Raw genomic sequence first — 19400 nt, forward strand, 5'->3', positions numbered from 1 at the left:
GGATCATGTTACGGCACGAAACAAAATTATAATCTCTCCAGAGAAGTGTTTTATACCCTGGGATCATGCCTCTGTTCCTATCTCCTTTCTAAACACAGATCATTTCAATTCCCCCCATCCCACTGCAACTCATCACAAATGTTCTTCCTAGGCTGCTGGTAACGTCAGGCTCCAGCAAGCGGGGTTTTCACAGAGGAAACATGCATCTAGCTAACACTGCAATTAATTTGTCCAGGAAATGCTACACCAAAGGAGAACATCTGATGTCATCTAGACTTTCAGATACCCCAAGAGGCCAGGTCACAAAGTAAGATGCAAACTTTTGTCAAAAGTAAGTGAGAAAATAGGACACAAAGTAGAAATTATTTTTCACTAAGGCAAAGCTGAAGTCATCAGTGTATCACAGTCACAGAGACATTTATTAATCAATTGAGAAGGGTAGACAAGGGTGAGATGTGATGAGGCAGATGAACATAAATAGGATTTTCCTAGGTGAAGTCAGGAGACAACTGGAGAACTTAAATATTCTCAGTCAATAGGCAGCAGAGTGACAAAGTTCAGAGCAGATAAAGGCAAAAAATGCTACTTGGAGAGCTATATGACAGCTTTAAATTAACAGCATCAACTCAGAAAAAGTAACTGAAGATGATTTTAGACAGCTTTGGATAGATCTTGGCACAAACACGCAAGGCAGCTGAAAACAAGCAAGGCATTAGCATGTGGTAAGGACTAGCATGGGGAATAACGTCCTGGGTGCCATGGTCTCACTCGGAATAGTGTGTAAAGCACAGCAATGGTGAACGTGAAGGAGGCTCTAATGGTTCAGAGAAGGTAAAGAATGTGATTGAGGGCCTGGAAAATCTCCCAGGAAGAGATGCTGAATAACTGGGATTATTTTAGGAAGCAGATGAATGGGAGAAAAAAAAATAAAGGCTATGAAACACTGAATGGCCCCAAAAAAGTAGGTTAGGAGTGTCTGGTGCTACACACTGAGTTGTTCGAGCAGAGTAGCACAGGCTCCTCAAACCATAATTTGGCTGTGCAGCTTACAGCACACCACGCTCCACGTCTTGCGAGTTGAGGGCAAAGCTTCTCCAGCCTGCTTGGCTGTGATCTGCCCCACAGACCTCAGATCTGACGCTGGGCGGCCACGGTCCCCAATCACGTCCTTCTGATTTATGTGAAATTTTTTTTCAAAGAGTCTGACCCCACCACCTCTTCACTGCCATGATCCTGCTTGTTGCTCCCATCTCCCATCATAATGGGAGCCTGTGGTCAGTGCCCAGGGTGACAAAGGGAGCAGAGCTCTCTGAGCTGGGCCACCAGAGGCACCCCACTGCAGAAGGTCCTCAGCTCCTGCCCAGAGAGCAGGGATGGGAAGCACGCCCAGCCCTCGCAAGGTGAAGGAACACTCTAGTTCTGCAAGCATATTTGAAACTCGCCTTCTTTCTCATGGTTACCCACCGGTTTTAGTGTTCACACTGAACAATAAATTCAGATAAACAGCTAAAGAGATGAACCAAAGGGGAAGTCCAGCAGCTTCTCTCACCTGAGAAGCAAATTCTTGTTGCTCTACAACTCGTGTCCTGTTCAGCTCTTTCCAAGCAGCCGCTTTGCTTCAGGTGTCTCATGCACCTATGGTACATTTATGTAAATAATACACGCTGTGGTTTTAGAATTAAACTGTCACATTGGGAAGCATGCACTGAAGAGATCCAGACAAATGCCTGCACATTGCAAATGTTACTATTCTTTTGATTTTGTAGGAGTAAAGACAGGCCTTATGTTCTCAGATACAACTTATATCCTCATGGAGAACAACCCTTCCTAGCATTGTGTTCTCTGCACCTTCTGGGCATTTTTTATTTATATCTTAGTTGATCCAAAGTGAATCAGTCCTAATTTAGCTTCTTGACTACCTTATGGGGAAAAATGAAGGTCTAGCCTATAGCAGAAAAACCTCCAAATGAGCTTTTCAGGTCTCTGCCAGGGGCCTCTAAACACCACAGGGCTCAGGCTTTAGAAGAGATGGTCCTCAAGGGACCTTGGTGCCACAAATGACAAGGGAGAAAGTAGGAAGAAAGGACTTATTCTAAAAAAAAAACCCCCAAAACAACCAAACCCAACCTCAAACCAAAAAGAAACTGTTGTTTCCAAGGTGATACAACAAAATCTGGTGGTATGCATGAAATATGCATTTGGTTTCCTAAGGCAAAAACACTTTAAAATTTCCTTTGAAAAATTAAGAGTTTGATGCTCAGAAAAGATGTATTTTTCCATAGGCAGAAATGACCTGCTTCTACCTATACCTACTGCGAGAAAGCAAACACATGCACCTCCCATCAGCGAGACTTCAAAGTCTCTTCACAGACCTTCTATAAAAAGAGCTATAAAAGCTTTGGTCCAAACAGATTCACCCGTTATTATTCATCTCAAGCTGTTGAAATTAAGACCCCACGCACTCAAGCTAAAGAAAACTTTACCAGCATTTATCAATACTTCAAGAGCAGTTCCCTGGCTGGTGAGAGTTGGTATTACTTCACCAGAACAACGTCAATCATTAGCTAAAAATTCTGACTTAAAGAGTTTAATGGTTAGCAAATATCTTACAGGTCATAAGACATCTTCTATGAATAAATATTTTTAAATACATGAAGTCGAGGCTTAACTTGTGTCTATGCAGTTGCCCAGTACTTATCCTTTTAATTTCTTTTCTTTCCAAGGAAAGAAGTGTATTAGACTGCAATTATCTGAAAATTTTAAGAAGCAGCCCCCAAACATTGCTGCTGACAGTCAAGAACTACTTCACACATGGCGTGATGATTCGGTACCCTACTGAAAGCCGCAAAGGAAGTCTGATGCTGCTCCAGAAATAAAACATTCACCTCAACTCACTACAGTGCTCTCTCGTTACCACTAACACCTTCCTGCCTGCCCAAGGGACCAGCAGTAACAGCACATTTTTTGCTCAAGAATCCTTAAATAACCCAAATCGTGAAAATACACTACAAATGAACTTGAGCAACCCTATTCTGTGGACTGATGCTTTTTAAAGGAGTATTATTTAAGGGAAGCAATGAAATCACCCGATAATTAATTACATTTTCATTTCTATAACTCACTCTTTGGTCCCTTGCTAAAGCTTCATGTGAACCAAATTTCAGCTGAGAAGCAAACAGCAGTTTGCAAAACTAGAACAAACCATGTTTAGCACAAGAAATTTGACAAACTTTCCTGCAGTGAAAGGCACTCCCTTTCAAATGCTCTGACCACCAAGACAGCCTTCATGTACTAATACCAACTGCCACACTCGTGCAAGTAACATTTGGTATAAAATGAGGAAGTTAAAGAAGGATAAGGCTAAAAGAAAAGAACAAACATTTTTTTAAAAAGGGAAGAATGCAGCAATTAGAAGAAATTCCCTCTGCCCCATAGCACTGAAAGCTGATCCTCAGACTGCTGTTATAGGCAGAATACTACAGCTTGTATTTTTGACAAGAAAAACACCTTTCTTTTTAAAAAGACAGTTTAGGGTATAAACTATTTTGTGTAAAGAGTAAAAGAAGGCTAATGTTGTTTTCAGGGTAAAGACTGTTCTTGTAGTCAAAGCACAGAGTCGCTCACAGGCTCTACAAGAGTTTTCACTGCTGCTTGATCTGCAAATCCGATGTTCAAATTTGAGGCATAATAGATTACCTAAAGAAGTGCATTGGTTGGAAAGTGAAACGGTAAATCTTGAAATGTCAAATCTTTGCCTTGTTAGCTTTCAAAGTTCAGGAGTGTTTGTCTTCTCTCCTTTGTGCACTTCAGGCTTGCCTGGACATTTCTTGTCCATACAAGAGGGAAGGCAAATGGTTTACTCCAAAAGAGATTACATCCAAGCATGGATTTGAAAGGGGTCACTTGTTTTTGAGTTTAAACATGGAGATGTACTGAAATCACCAGGCTTACACACATCATTAAAGATCCTACAGCAATGCTGAAATGATTTTATCCATGTGTTGGAGGAGAGGTGCTCCTATTTGTTTCTTTCAGACCATCATTTTCCTAAAGGAGCTGCTGCATTTTCACTAAATGTAGCTATATGTTTTCCTAACACAGATCCTTATGAATGAAGACCAGAAGAAGTATCAATACCCTCAGAGACTCAGGCACAGCCGGGCTGTGGATGAGCAGCTATTCCCCCATTCCAGCTGACCCATCACCACAGCTCTGTGCCCATTTCTCTGCTGGTGGCTGCAGGTCAGCTTGTCCCACCTTAGCCCCGCAGCCTCTGCGGGTACAGACTCTGCTGCCGTGCTCCTGCCTGTGCTTCCTCACTGGTGATTTCAGAAGCCAAGGCAAAGGCATCCCTAACCGGGCAGCCAAGCGGAGCATTAAGCCTGACCTCTCCGATAGAAGAAAGCGACCAACAATTTAACCTTTACAAAGATCAAAAAAGTTACAAGATAATTTAAAAACCACAAGACTGCAAGTCTATAACCTCACGGTCTCTGCAGTATTTCTTGATTTCAGCTGAGCTGCTTTTTTTAAGCACCCCTGGTAAGCCAAAGCTTTCTTCACCTCTGAAAGCACCGGAAGTCACCTTTGACGCTCAGGAAGAAATCCAATTTATGACAGGGAACATCCATTCCATACCCAGCCTGCTTTTATTATTGAAGTGCTGGGACACCAATGCTACAAACTCCAGCAGGAAAAGGATTTTTCTAGCATGTAAACACAGTAAGAGGATGCACAGAAACAAGGCCTGTTTGTATGCTCAAGGGTTTCTTCATACACCATAACCGAAAAGGAACTGCTCAGACACTTGCCTAAAGGCAGGAGCTCTGTGCTTGCAGTTACTGACCAGGATAAGGCATGGATCTGTGCTTCAGAAATCTGCGTTCCCCTACGCCTGCACAGGGCATTGTCCTTCAGAGCTGAATTAGGAGCAACAGAGACAAGCATAAGGACTTAAAGGCTGTGCAACAGTGAGCAAAATTAAACTTCCACACCTGATACACATGTTATACACCCCCTGAGTAACTCCCCTCAATGTCATTCCATTCCCATTCAGAACAACAATTTCTATAATTACATCCTTAAGAACTGAATATAGTATTCTTACAATTATTCCAATTTAGCTAGAAACAGCGACAATTTGAAACCAGTTCATTAAATGAATTACAAGAGGAATTATTTTGTTTTCACCCTAAAATGAAGAAAGCCAGAGGGAAATTCTCCTGTATCTCATTGTTCCTAATGGAGGTTCCAGGCAAACTACTGCAAGGTTGTAAAGGGAGGTTTGGATTCAGACTCACCTGATTCCTCTTTATCCCTAACAATATAAACCAATATTCACTCAAACTCCTCATTCAACTAGCAAACCACATTTTTAAAGGGAACATGTTAAAAGCAACAGAATACTCCATTGAAATATTTTCGTTTGGGAAGCAGTAAGAGATTTCTATTTTTATATACACAAATCACTGTTGAATAATTCACTACCACTAGCAAAGAAGTTTTGTTACAAAGTGCGATTTTATGCTTCAAAATGAATTTTGCTGTTACTGTTAAATATAATATTTGCAGCACCATAAACAATAATCATGCTCATGCTCCACTTCTGGCAAGTGGGGACCAACTGCAATAGCACATTTTTTAAAATAAGAATATACAGGTTCTTAAAACACTCGAACATCGGCAGCCCCAGCCTGCCACTGAAATTGGTTTTGTCTGTTGGCTTTTTAAAATACAAAATAATCCTCTTCTGACAGACATTTAAAACCAGCATCATTTAGATCATTATAAACTACCCACAAAAAATCATGCTAACTATTCTAATTAGTTTTTTAAACCTTTCAACTAATGTAACCAATAAAACATTCTACTGTGTAAAAAGTCAGACCCAAGTTAGACAGAATCCAGTGAGTTTTCTCGTGCCTCCAACAGGAAGAGGCCACAGAAGCCACTCAGCCCAAGCACCCTTTGGTGCAAGAGGCTCAGAGTTACATACCCATCCAAAATATCACTGATAGTGTTCCTTGAAACAGGACTGCTTTGAACTGCCTTCTGTTAAAGCATCTCCAGGATTACCTCCTTGCCCTTGCCGTCCCAAGATTTCACCTTGGCCACAAGAAGTTTCCCCCCAGCCCACGTGTCCGCAGACCACGCACAAGTTACCTTGCGGACGTGACAGGAGAAGAGAACGTTCATGTACTTGTCTTTCCGTTTCAGCTCATTGGCAACAGGGATGAAAGAGCCCGTGGTCTGAGGGTTATCTGGTTTCTGAAAGAGCAAGGACAGGCACATAACTCTTCTCGTTTACTGAAGAAAATAATTGTATTACATCACGGCAGGCCAGAGAGGATTGCAGCCGCACCACCTCGTCCAAAGGTTTCCTCCAGCCTCTGCCTCGTCAAAGAGCAGCAGAGCATCTGGAGCTTTATGTGCTTTCTGAAAAAAAAAAAAAATCTTAACAAAACAAAATGCTTAAAGGAAGGATGGAGTAAAAAGGAAGAAATGCAACTTGCCTAGAGAGAATTTCTTTGTTCCTTTTAATTTTATTCTATTTCTTAACATCCCATTATAACTAGAATTTTAGTTTTACATCAAATTCTTCCCTAGCTTTGGCCATTTGAAGACCCAGCTGATGGCATTACTCACTATCTTTTAATGTTGCTTGTGATACTCAAGCTAGGATTAGTGTTCAGAAAAATCACTCCCAGTGTAGTAAAAGTCAAAGACTCTGAAACTATATAAACACATTTACAGAAGAAATTTCAAAGTACTTCTCCCTCCCAAGAAACCAAGTCACTTTTTCAAATGTCCTCCCTTTTAACATTCTAAGCCCCAGCCACTGCAACGACCACTCGTACTCACCAGTGCGATGTAATTCCCCTCCCATGCTCTTTGTAGGCCAATATCAGCTCTGTGACCCTTCAGCACTTCCATGGCAGCAACCTTGGCCCTCAGCTGAGGTAGGACTTCTGGTGGGACGCTCCGGATGAGTTCACCGGCTCTCCACCTGCCGCAAAACACCTGAATCAGTTCCACAGTCTGTACCGTGCACTATGAGGACTACTTCTGCCAGATCAACGCAACAAGGACACCTCTAGACTATAAATGTCAGGGGGAAAAGAAGTCCTTCCATTGCATTCATAAAGCTGGAAACGTCAGTTTTCATTTTAAAGTCACATATAATCTCTGACTCCTAACATATCTGGCTGGCGTACTCCCCATCCCATACCCAGAAGTCAACTCCTGGCACATCTGTTTGCAGTAAAGTTTTTGCAAGCCCATTTTTTGGCTCATTTACAACATCCTTTTATTTTCTTTAATAGCTGAATTTGGCTCTACAATTGAAACCCAACCAACTGTAACATGAAACAGGGCAAGGTAGCCCATCCGTTACGCCACACCACACTGCAGCCCTCAGCAGCAACACTGGGTCTCCAGGATTAATGCTATGAAAAGTCTTTTAGCAACTAAAATTTTGTAGTCATGATAACTGAGCTTATTCTGAAAGCAGGACTCTCTACCCAGCCAGGCTGTGGATGGTTTTCAAGAGACAGCTGGGGGAAGAAAAAAAGGCTGACTTGATCTAATGCTGGTGGTAATCCCTGTTCAAGCAGATGGCTGGACTAAAGATCTCTAGAGGCCACATCTAGCCAACATTTCTCTTGTTCAGAGACTTTCAGAAGCTGTAATTTTTCAAATTGGAAATCACAGAATCACAGAATGGTTTGGTTGGAAGGGACCTTAAAGCCCATCCAGTCCCACCCCCTGCCCCGGGCAGGGCCACCTTCCACCAGCCCAGGTTGCCCAAAGCCCCGTCCAACCTGGCCTTGAACCCTGCCAGGGAGGGAGCAGCCACAGCTTCTCTGGGCAGCCTGTGCCAGGGCCTCACCCCCCTCACAGGGGAGAATTTCTGCCTTACATCTCATCTAAATCTCCCCTCTGTCAGTTTAAAACTGTTACCCCTTGTCCTACCCCCTACACCCCTGATCAAGCGTGTCCCCCCTGCTCTTTCCTGCAGCCCCTTTCAGCCCTGGGGGGCCGCTCTAAGGTCTCCCCGGAGCCTTCTCTTCTCCAGCTGAACCCCCCAACTCCCAGCCTGTCCTCACAGGGGGTGCTCCAGCCCGCCCAGCATCTTTGTGGCCTCCTCTGGCCCCGCTCAAGCAGGTCTGTGTCCTTCTGCTGTTGGTGCCCCCAGAGATGGACCCAGCCCTGCAGGGGGGTCTCACAGAGCAGAGAATCCCCCCCTCGCTCTGCTGCCCACCCTGCTCTGGGTGCAGCCCAGCACACAGTTGCCCAGGCAGGCAACTACTTTGCTTACAACTTACCAGAGGAAAAAAGTCACTAGCTTTTAAATATTAGGAGATTGTAATGAAGATATGAAATATGTCTTCTGCATATAGAATATGGGTGGATAGTGGAACATTGCTTATTCTACTGAGAAAAATACTGGCTTACTATAAGAAGTCTTGAGGAAGTCAAGAAGATTCCTTTTCTCTTCCCCCTCATCTAACAGGAGCTGCTCTTTTCTTCTAAAATCAACCAGAAAGGCTAGAAAGGGGCAAAGAAAGGAAATACAATGGCTATCCTGACTAAGTATTTGAAACAGAGTAATTATTTGCCTGGTCAAGGGTATCAAAAGCTACTGACATGTTCATCTGTGATGTCCAGTTAATGTTCTTCAGCCATTTTTTCAGTTTTTATGGAACAAGCAGTAGCTGTTCACTCCTCTAGGTTAGATGAAAAGACAAGAGGTTTTCTTCGTACCTATGGTAAATGTTCTGTAGTGCCTCTTCAAATCGGCGCAGCACTTTCGGTGGAGTGGGCCACTGCACGTGTTTGCCATAATCCTTCATTAGCCTCACGTTGTGAAAGCGTCGGGCGACCTCATGGATGTAGGCCTTCACTTTGTAGCGGCGGTAATACCTGATAATGGTGAGGGCAGCCTTTGTCCTCTTATAGCGAAGGCGAGCCAAAGTGCCCCTCCAAACCTAAGAGTTAAGGGAGAAATAGTTTTAGCAATAAAAAGCAGGATTTATTTTTTCTTTCTGTACTCCTTCTATACCGCTGAAATCCATAATACGTTAGTTTTATTGTAAAGGAAGTGACTTCATAGAATCACAGAATTTAGGTTGGAAAAGCCCCTCAGGATCATCGAGTCCAACCTTCAGCCCAACTCTACAACGTCCTGTCAGGAGCTGTGGAGTGATGAGGTCTCCCCTCAGCCGCCTCCTCCTCACCCTGAACACTCCCAGCTCCTTCACTGGCTCCTCACAGGATTTATTCTCCAGGCCCTTCCCCAGCCTTGTTGCCCTCCTCTGCCCTTGCTCCAGCCCCTCGAGATCTCTCTCGGATGGAGGTGCCCAAAACTGGACACAACACTCCAGGTGTGGCCTCACCAGTGCAGAGCACAAGGGGACTGTCATCTCCCTGCTTCTGCTGGTCACACTATTTCTAATACAAGCCAGGATGCCTGGCTTTCTTGGTCACCTGGGCACTCGGGGGACTTCTCTGTGCCAATCCAATCCAATTAAAGCATAATGGAATAAACCCCGTGTTTACAGTGTATTGCAAAACAATTTTAACTCCAATTAAAAAAAACATTACTTTGAAAACAGTTTGGGGAATATCTATTCTGGTCGTGTTCTGAAAAGCAAGCAAATATGCAAAACAAATGATATCCTCCCAACTGGCCGGACGGGAAGGCAGCTCCACCAGCTCGCTGCCAGTCTTATTTGTGCCTAGAGAGCAGCACAAGCAGAAACCACACCGTGTTCTGGGCTGCTCCTCCTGACAGCCCGTGCCAAGAGGCACCCCGGGACTCGGTGCAGGGAGGCTGCGTGTGGTGCGGATGTGACCGTGCGTTGCTACCGGCTCCTAACTTGAGGACGTGATGCACGACGAAGCACGGCAGCACCCAGCCGGGCTGGGCTGGTTCTGATGTTTGTACCCTGTAGCCAGAGAAATGCGTATTCACCCAAGGGATTCACCAACAGCTGTACCTTCCCTCTAGTATAATCCAAAGATGAAGACTGTATTTTTGTTTCCTTGTAGAATTAAACTGGAAGGATAATGAGCCTCCTGAATACAAAGAGTGCTTCACTGCTCACTACAGGCCATGCTGGAGAGTTTATTTCCCTCTTGAGAAACATCCCATAGCACCATTGATGCATATCAAGCCATCTATTTACAGAAGAATTAATTAATTACCCAAGGCAATTTCCACCATGATATTCACTTTATGAAGCTGATGTCAAAGGTTCTCTTGACAGCTTTACTGATAATCCTGATATGTGGCTGAAAAAAATATATGTACCAAGCAGATGTGAGGGGCTGCTCTTCTCTATATGCTCAAAATTCAAAGAGGAAAGAGAGAATTTGGGTCCAAAACCCCTCAAAAAGCAGACAACTATCTTCTCTCAACCTCTGTCAGAGTAGCTCCTTCTCAATCTCCTTTGGCCTCACTATCCTTACATGGGATATCTCCTGTTCACAACAGACATGATCCACATAACTGTGGCAGGGTCTGGGGAGTTGCTTGAGCACCCACCACGTCACTGGTGTGTTGGAAGCTCTGTAAAGCACATTTGTGTTCCAGCACGTCAGAACAGAGTCAAGACCCTACATGATGCTGCCCAAACATCCAACATCAGGCTGAGCCAATCCATCCCTCAACTTGTATTTTATTGTATCCAAATGACTGTAAAGCCTACCACACCATTTTATTCCAAGACAGAAACCAGTCCTTGAAACACACTAGGAAATCACGCTAAACCCTACGCTGTTCTGTGGATCATTTACCATGGTGAAGGCCAACCGGTCCCATGCAGCTGAGAAGCAGATGGAGACCAGCTCACTCCTCTACTGTGCGTTGTATATTGTTGAGAGGAAAAGGAGGAGGGGAATCACAGGATCATTCAGGGTGGAAAAGCCCCTCGGGATCATCGAATCCAACCCTTAGCCCGACTCTACAAAGTTCTCCCCTACCCCACATCCCCCACAGCTCATCGAAACGGCCCTTAAACCCCCCCAGGGATGGGGACTCCCCCCTCCCTGGGCAGCCTGTTCCACTCTCTGACCACTCTTGCTGGGAAACATTTTCTCCTCCTGCCCAGCCTGACCCTCCCCTGTTGCAGTTTCAAGCTGTTCCCTCTTGTTCTGTCACTAACCCCCTGTGAGCAGAGCCCAGCCCCAGCCTCTCTGCAATGTCCTGTCAGGAGCTGTGGAGTGATGAGGTCTCCCCTCAGCCTCCTCCTCCTCACCCTGAACACTCCCAGCTCCTTCAATGGCTCCTCACAGGATTTATTCTCCAGGCCCTTCCCCAGCCTCGCTGCCCTCGCTCCAGCTCCTCGAGATCTCTCTGGCATTGAGGTGCCCCAAACTGGACACAAGCCTCCAGGTGTGGCCTCACCAGTGCAGAGCACAGGGGGACTGTCACCTCCCTGCTTCTGCTGGTAAATGGGAAATGATCCTGGACAGCAAAGTGCAGGAAAATAAAGCAAAGCAAGCAACCAGGGGAACAACTCAACACGTGCAAAGTGACCAAAGGCAACGTGGTTCTTATCAGAGCCCAGGTCCTGCCAGAAGCCACTCTCCTAAGGAGGGGGTAGGAATGCAGACTATTTCAGCAGTCAGAGGGAGGAGCTGGGGAAGGGAGGCAGGACATGGGACAGTGAAGGGAAAGGTAAGAGCAGTCCCTGTAACCACGGCAGAAAATCAGCACTGCTGTACTAACCAGACAAACAAAACCAGCAGGAAGACAAAGCACAAGTTTAACGGTGAGCAGCTAACTCATGCTGAAAATCTCAACACTGCATGCATATAAAATAATATATAACACTTTCCTTACTTATTCTTTGAAATCATTACACAAGAGCGCATCTCTGTGCAGAGCAGCATCCTCTGCTTTCACATACGTTGTTCTTAGGAGTCACTTTTGGCTCACTCTGTTATAATTGTAGTTTTAGCTCTATATAACCTGCATATCACAAAGAAATAGAAGAATGTGGCCATACAAAGGGCATCAGAGCTCCTGAGAAGCTCAGGGCTTCCTGAAGCCACAAGCTAAAACCAACTTCACAGGGCCCGGATTTCACCCAAAGCGTGTACGGCTGATTGAGACCCAGCATTTCTGTCTGAGGGCATATCAGATTCAGAAACTGTATGAATTTGGCAGAATCGGCAATTAGGATAAAATAATTGAGTATCTAAAAAGTAGTGAATTTGTGCTCTTCTTTAAAGAAAAGTGAACAAGACTTGAATTGCTCGAGACATTTAACATCAACTGAAGTGTCACAAGTGTCTGCAAGAAATGTATGGACAGTAAACAAGATAAACTGGGTAAAAACCTACACCCAACTTCTCATTTGTTGATTTAATAAGAACAGAAATGAGGAACAAAAGATTCCAGGTTTCAGCTAAACAGCCTTCTGAATGTTATAAAGGATTTCAAGAGAAGAACATGCATTGTGTAAGCTGCTAAAGAGCGTGTAGAGCTTCACTTCTGTCAGTTTTTCCTCAAAACATTTTGAATTGTTTTTAGATACAGAACAACATTCTGGATTTTGCTTCCTTGTGCTTGAAGTAGGCCTGCTCTTGAGGAAGGTCTCTTGCTGTGGTTATTTTTTACACCAGTCAGACATCCCTGGGACAAAGGCGCTCTAACAGATTGCCCCGATGTTGTATCAGCTGCATCACTGCAGAAATTGGCTTCCCAGCAAGAAGTGTCACAATTGCTACAAACACTAGCCTTCCAAATCCAATTATCCAGCCGAGGCATGCCCCTTGGCTACATGCAAGCAGTAAACTATTAATGAAAAGCATGTCCTCAAATCAAGTTGTCATAACTGGATAACCTCATTCCTAGTAAAGACCTTCATAATAGCCACAATGGGAGCACCTCCCAAAAGTAAGGAGAAAGCCAAAGATAACAACAAACTTCTACCAGGAAATGGGGTACAAACATTTTTAAAATTAATTGTGTTTCTGGCTGGGTGTTGTTCTTTTCAACCACAAGGCTCATTTCTGCTCAAGGCAGTCCATTAGTAATGCTGAACTGCCAAGGCAAGTGCCTGATGGTCTAGTAGACTCTTCCAGAAACATGGACAACCCACAAACAAGAGGGCGCTGTCAAGGCAACAAACTCTCTGTTCAGCAGCCACTTTGTGTAGTTGGGAGCAATACACAAGTCAAACAAGAACACTGGAACGTTTCCTATCAAAACACACCTTTCTCAGGCTTGGTTGGATGAGCACTAATTCTCAAAATACTTTTTCAATTCTTCCCCCCAACCTCCAGTTCACAACTCAAGAACATCCAGTTCATAACTCAAGAACATTAAGCACTGTAAAATGAAACTAAAAAATCAAACTTCCAGGGTTAAGTTTATCATGGCATTTAACAGGTTCTCATGTTGCAAAAGCAACTTTTCTGTTACATGCTGGAGGACAATGGTAGAGCCATGGCCATGACCTGCATGCCAGAAACCCAACAGGAAGATCTGTACATCCAGGATTCTACTTCTTTCTTTTGGCCTTCTGAACCCAAAATAATGTCCAAGTCATCTTCATACAGAGTTCAGAAGGATTCAACAGCTCACATACATCACCCTTCCGAAACCTGACAATCAACGAGCAGCTTTCGGCTTGAACTTAAAGCTACACAGCAGCAAGCTGGTAGTTTCAGCATTTGCATTTAGCAAATCTTGCAAGGCCAGGGTAAACAAGCCTGAGAATTGCAGTGCCCTGTATCATTCCTCCCCCAGGCAAGAATAAAATGATACTTCCTTTGGCACCTTTCTGTGGCCTTCACTTCTGGCTAACCTGGCTCCTCAAAAAAATGAGACTAAGGATAACCCTGGCCCCATCTGACCTCCTGAGACTGCCCTGGTATCGTCTGAATCTCTAGCCAGCTTCAACCAAATGTGACAGAGGAACACAAGACTCAGAGAGGCAAGTCCATATATCTTTCAGGGAAAATCAACAGCAGGGTAGAGCAAGCCTCAAATTAGAGTGACATTGCTGGAAATGCTTCAGAACGAGCTCAAGAGCCATCTGCCCTCTTTGATGTCAAATTCCAACCAGCACAGGCGAAGCTCCTAAGCCAGGCCCAGCCAAACGAGAGTGTGTGCCAAGCCAACCAAACAGGTAGAGGGTATGAGAAGGATCTGGCAGTATTCCAGGGGGGTGAGAAGGTGGAAAAGTGTGCAGGACACAAGGGAAGGAGTGGAGGATATGATGAAGATTGGAGAGTGCTAGCAGCAAAGTGGTCACTGTCATCACTGTGGGGTGTCAGCAGCAATCCACAGGAGGTCGGGCTCACAGAAAAGCTTGTTTGATGACAATCTGCAAATGGATACACTGAAAAGCAGACTCCAAAGCAATCGATTTTTTTCATCAACTAGGGCAGTGCTTAGTGACCAAGCAAGAGCAAGAGACATCGTGCAGGACAGGCTGTGAAACAGATTGTCTTCTACAGGAGCTGCCCAAGGAGACAAGGCAGGGCAGCGCACGGGAAGGGGAATAACCCAGCAGCATATGTTGGCTCCATGATGTGTGTATACAGGAAAGGAGACTCAAGAGCAGAGACTTAGAACTATTGGTTATGTTGAAAATGGAAACAAAAGGAGTTTTTAGGCTTAAAAAAAAAAAACAAACCCAAACCAAACATTTCCCCCCAACCAGTCCCCACCCATGGTCTCTCCTCATCTCTTTCAATATCTCTGTCTTCTCCTTTATGCTTTATCCTCTTAAAGGTCAGGGTGAAGAAAAATTAAGATGGCAAGTGAAATTATGACTAAAGGTCTAGGAGGATGGATAGAGAGAAAGGAAAAGATTGGAAAACAAACTCTGAACAACACAAGAAATTCAGTCAAAACTCCTGAACATTACAAAGAGTATTTCTATGGCTGCTTCCAGTGAAAGAGAGTTCCTTGCCATCTGCTTTACCACAGTCCTTTCTACTCCTTCATTTATGGCCAACGAGGTGGAAGTGACCACTGGGCCCATGAAAAGCTCCAGACCAAGAGAGACCCTCCTGCACAGCTCTGGGTGCTCAGTGGTCCCCCTCCTCCCAGTGCTGCAGCTGCTTTGGCAGCTTCTGAAACTGGGACTTGCACAAAAAGAAATAGAGCATTCATCCAACCCAAGAGTGATATCTGATCTTATCCTAAGTACTGAAATCTTTTCTGCAGTAAGTTTAATTTATGTGTTTTTTGATTAAAATTTAATAAATTAAAATCCAAATGAATGGAAAAGGAGAGCTGGATGTGGCTGTAGAAGTGACTTAACCTCAGTGAGCTTCTAGCAAATTTTTTAAGGTTAAAGAAACCTAACACTGATTAGGTCCATCACCTCAGCGGAATATAAATCCTATATACCAATCTATGCATTACAGGCTCATTTAAAGAATGCACTCTGCTTCCAAGCTCAGAACTTCCCATTTTAAAAAAAGGAAAAAAGGAAGAAAGAAAGGAAAACAATCAAACGGGTCCTGCAGAGCACAGGGAAAATCAGCAGACCAGACAGGGTGAGCCCAGAACACCAAGACGACCTCGGCTGTAGTTCTGCCATGGAAAAAGGGATAATCTAGATTTGACCTAGATGCTGCAATCTCTGCAAATGTAGAAAACCCACAAAGCATGCCATCTAAACATACCAGCAAGCAAACAAGTGCCCAGAATTCAGCAAACAAACTGAGCTTGTCTAAATTAAACACCAGTGTTGTATTTTTGAGCAATTCTGCAACTAACGAAACCTTGGAAAACTATTTCATGCTTGCTGTAACACAGCACACCTCCTCCCACCAGGCCTCCTTCGCACTAGCCTGAACTGTTTCATGATCAATATTTCATGCGGCCCTAGCACAAGCTGCCCTCCAGGCATCCAAACTGAAAAGAATAAAACAAAACCCAGCTAGAAATTCACACAGGCATGAACCTTCCTGCACAGCTTTAAAGGATCTCAAACAGGAAAGGTTATTAAATATTTAAGTCAATAGTGCAGCACAGAAGCTGCATGCAGTTCTGCCACAGGGTCCTTTGAGGCACTGTAGTTTGAATAAATGCTCAAATCTGAAGCAAGCTTTAATTATACTATTCCTGATTGCTTCTGAAAGGGGTCATCTCCTTGCAGAGCACAAGTATGATGGAGTGGCCAATATTTACATGCAGCACCCACCAGGTACTCGCACACACCACAACCTGCTTTCTCCCAGTGCAAGTAAAATCAGATCCTATAGAAGGTTTGAGGCAAATGGTTTTAAATCAAAGCCTCCTCATTCTAACAGATCACGTTACAGAGCATATAAACAGCGAGTGGGAAGAGCTGCTTAATTTACTAAATGCTATTTTCTCTTTTCACATGAGTCAGCTGAACAATGTTCATTCTATCACTCTGCTTAATAGAAACAATATTCCATGAGATAGGAAAAAGAGAAGGGTCCCACTCAGAGATTAATTGGATAGTCTTGTTAGTACAGCATCCAAGAACAAACATAAAAATTATCCAAGGAACAGTGGCTATAAGGAAGTCGCTCACGTGAGACTCCTGCAAGGTACATGACGTTCTGGATGCAGAGCCCTCGGAGCTGGCCCGAGCTCCTCCTGCAGCTGCTTCTGCTGCTCAGCAACGGCTGCAGCGTGTCCTGCTGCTGCACCCATCTTCCAGGCCAAGCCTGAGCTGCTGCTGCTGCAGTTCAGCCTGAAAGCCTCAAGGAAGCTCTTTGCCATCCAGCTCATAAGGAGCTGCCAGGCGCCTGTGGAGCCCTCAGCAGTGCCCTACTGGCAGTGCCCTGCTGTCCCTACAAAGGGCACCCCATTGCTCTACAGAATTTCCTACCTCTGGCCACGACCAGGGAAGGAAGGTGTTGGGAGAAAGGAGATAACTTCCATTGAACAGATAAAGAGAACAGCCAAAGCTCCTGTCTTAGGGAAGTAGAGGAGTTTGCAATGACCAGGACAAGGCTGCTGCCATTAGAAGGCGGCAGGAACCTTCTCCTATTAAAAGGTCAAGGTAGAGTTTTTCATGCTAAAGATATTAAAATACAGATAATTTCATGGTTTTCAGTGTTTATTGCTGGTAAAGACTACAAGGACAACCAAAAGCACAGAACAACCTTCAAACACAGCGAAGTTAAATATGCCAGGACACTCCTCTGTGGGAAGAGGGGAATGAGAGGGGATGTGGCAGACGTCCACAGAGTCCTGGGTGAAGCCCTGCCTTGTTGGTACAGGAGCGAGTGGGTTTGGAGTGAAGCTGGCAGATGCAAGGACCCAAACAAAGCAAGATCTCTCCATGCCATGGTTACTGAGCCTGCCAAATAAGGCTACAAAACAGAAAAGCTGGTGGCACATGTTTGATGACAAGGTCAGGGAGGAGAAATCCAGCAGGTTTTACTGAATAAAAATTCCTATGGTCAGCTTACGTCATCCCAAGCCCAAATGTCTAAAGGGACTGGGGAAGCACTGAGGAGAGGTATGATGGGCTTGCCCTGCTGTCCTCCCAAGGCACAGGCTCGCTGTCACTCCTGGAGACATGACCGTGGTCCCGATGGACCTTCAGCCTGACACGCCACAGCAGCTGCTGCAGTTTAAAAACCTACATCTGTGTAGTGAAGTATCTGAGGATTAAGCTTGATCTATGCTTCTGAAGTTGTGACAAGACTGTTCTGTTAACAGGCCTTTCTAGAACAAAGCAGAAACAGGGAAAAGAGCTATGCAAAGACCTAGAAAATGTCACCTACCTTTGTCTAAAGGACACAACCACCACTAAAACATGCATTTTTTGCAGGGACGACAGTTTTAATCATGGTGAAAAAAACCCAAATATCCAGAAATAGCAAACACAGATCGATCATTCTACACTTATTTTTGCCCCAAAGCTCCCTAACTAATGTGCACGGCTTGCTACCCCTTGCCATGAAAGAGTGGCAAACTCCCTCAAAGGGCCTGTGATTTATCCTGCAGTGTCCTGTGCTGTTGGGAAAGAAAACGCGTACAGAAATTGTCTGTGCATCTCTACCTTATTATAGGCACAGTTCACGTGATCCTAGTATTTTTACTATCATGTTAAATTAAGATCTTCTCCAAGTTAAGATTGCTGAATGGTATCTGTGCTGTGCTTGTACTAATTTACACCACACTGGCAGTATTTTTACAGTTTGAACAGGGCTGAAAGACATCTTGAGGTGCAGCAGATCAGTATCTTTTCAAAAATTGAAGTTCAGGTACAAGAAGAAATAATTGAAATAAAAGAAATAATAAAAAAAAAACAAGGAAGCATCAGTAGTAATGGTTGCAGAATCTGGCCTTCCCAATTTGTCTGTGATACACATGAATGAGCGTGAAAAAAACCAAACCAAACCAGACCCATAAAGGACTGAGTTAGAACCTGAAACACTCAATTTACAAGATCAGAGCTACAAAAAGTTTGCTTAACAAACAAGGGACTGCAGAAATGTTTGAAAGAAGCCCATTCAAGACGGAAAAAAAGCCACATCTGAGACTGGGATTTCCAGAGGGACCCAGGGATGCAGCACTCCTCAATTCTGCTGATCCATTAGGGAAATCAATTTAGATTCTTTTTTAAGTCCTTCTGACGTGTTCTGCAAACTGAAATCAAGTAAAGCAAAACCTGAACAAGCAAGATGGAGAGAGCAGTGGGCAGCACGAACACCTAACTGCAGGCTCTGCAGCTGCCTTTGCAGTCAGCATTTATGAGACTTTACAAGCAGTGCTGCAAAAAGCAGGAGACCAAGATGAAGCGTTTACAGAATTGGGCAGTTACCTGCTCTGCTGTGGCTGCTGGGCACTTTGCTTCTCACTGGACTTATTACTGAAGTCCTTCATGCACCCACCAGAGCACAAACAAATTTGCTGTGATGCTGGCAACAGGCTTGGGGAAGAGTTTAGAGGCTTGTCGGAGGGTTTTTTGTTATCGTTTTTCCCCACATGCATGGCGTTAACAAACCATGTTTTAAGGTGACTAATAGCCATGAAACTCAAGGTCTCAAAGCTGGGACACAAGAACCCAGCAGTTGCCCTACTATCCATAGATTGCCAGGTCCTATTTTTAAATAGTGATGCAGATATACAGTATCCTCTCTCCTCTCCAATGAATGGGTATTTACATTTATCTAGACTAGAGCATGTTTTCACAGCATTTTCTAGAAGAGGAAAAAGATAATAAGCAAGTATCCAGGTGCCTCACTGTGCCTGCTACTGAAAGGGTAGGATCCAATTCTCCCCTTTTTGCTTTTCCCTTGGCCATGTCCCTGACTTTCCTTTTTACCAACACAAATTGTTCATCTGAAGAAAGATGAAGCTGGTTGTGGAGCTAAACTACCAGAAAATAGCCTTTTTTTTTTTTTTTTTTTTTTTTTTTTTGTTCTGGGCATCAATTCCCAGT

At 44.2% G+C, this 19400-nt stretch overlaps 1 protein-coding gene across 1 annotated transcript in view; it reads right to left on the minus strand.

Annotated features, from left to right (window-relative positions):
• Positions 1-19400, minus strand: part of MYO1D (myosin ID) — a 160929-nt gene that overhangs the window by 66777 nt on the left and 74752 nt on the right. The window contains exons 17-19 of the mRNA XM_026864801.1: positions 8764-8987; positions 6862-7006; positions 6163-6267 (exon numbers count right to left, since the gene is read on the minus strand). Coding sequence (XP_026720602.1) covers positions 6163-6267; positions 6862-7006; positions 8764-8987 — 474 coding nt within the window. The remainder of the gene's footprint in view (positions 1-6162; positions 6268-6861; positions 7007-8763; positions 8988-19400) is intronic.

Source organism: Athene cunicularia (genome assembly GCF_003259725.1).
Source record: "Athene cunicularia isolate RWA chromosome 27 unlocalized genomic scaffold, athCun1 chr27_part1, whole genome shotgun sequence".
Classification (NCBI taxonomy): Eukaryota; Metazoa; Chordata; class Aves; order Strigiformes; family Strigidae; genus Athene; species Athene cunicularia.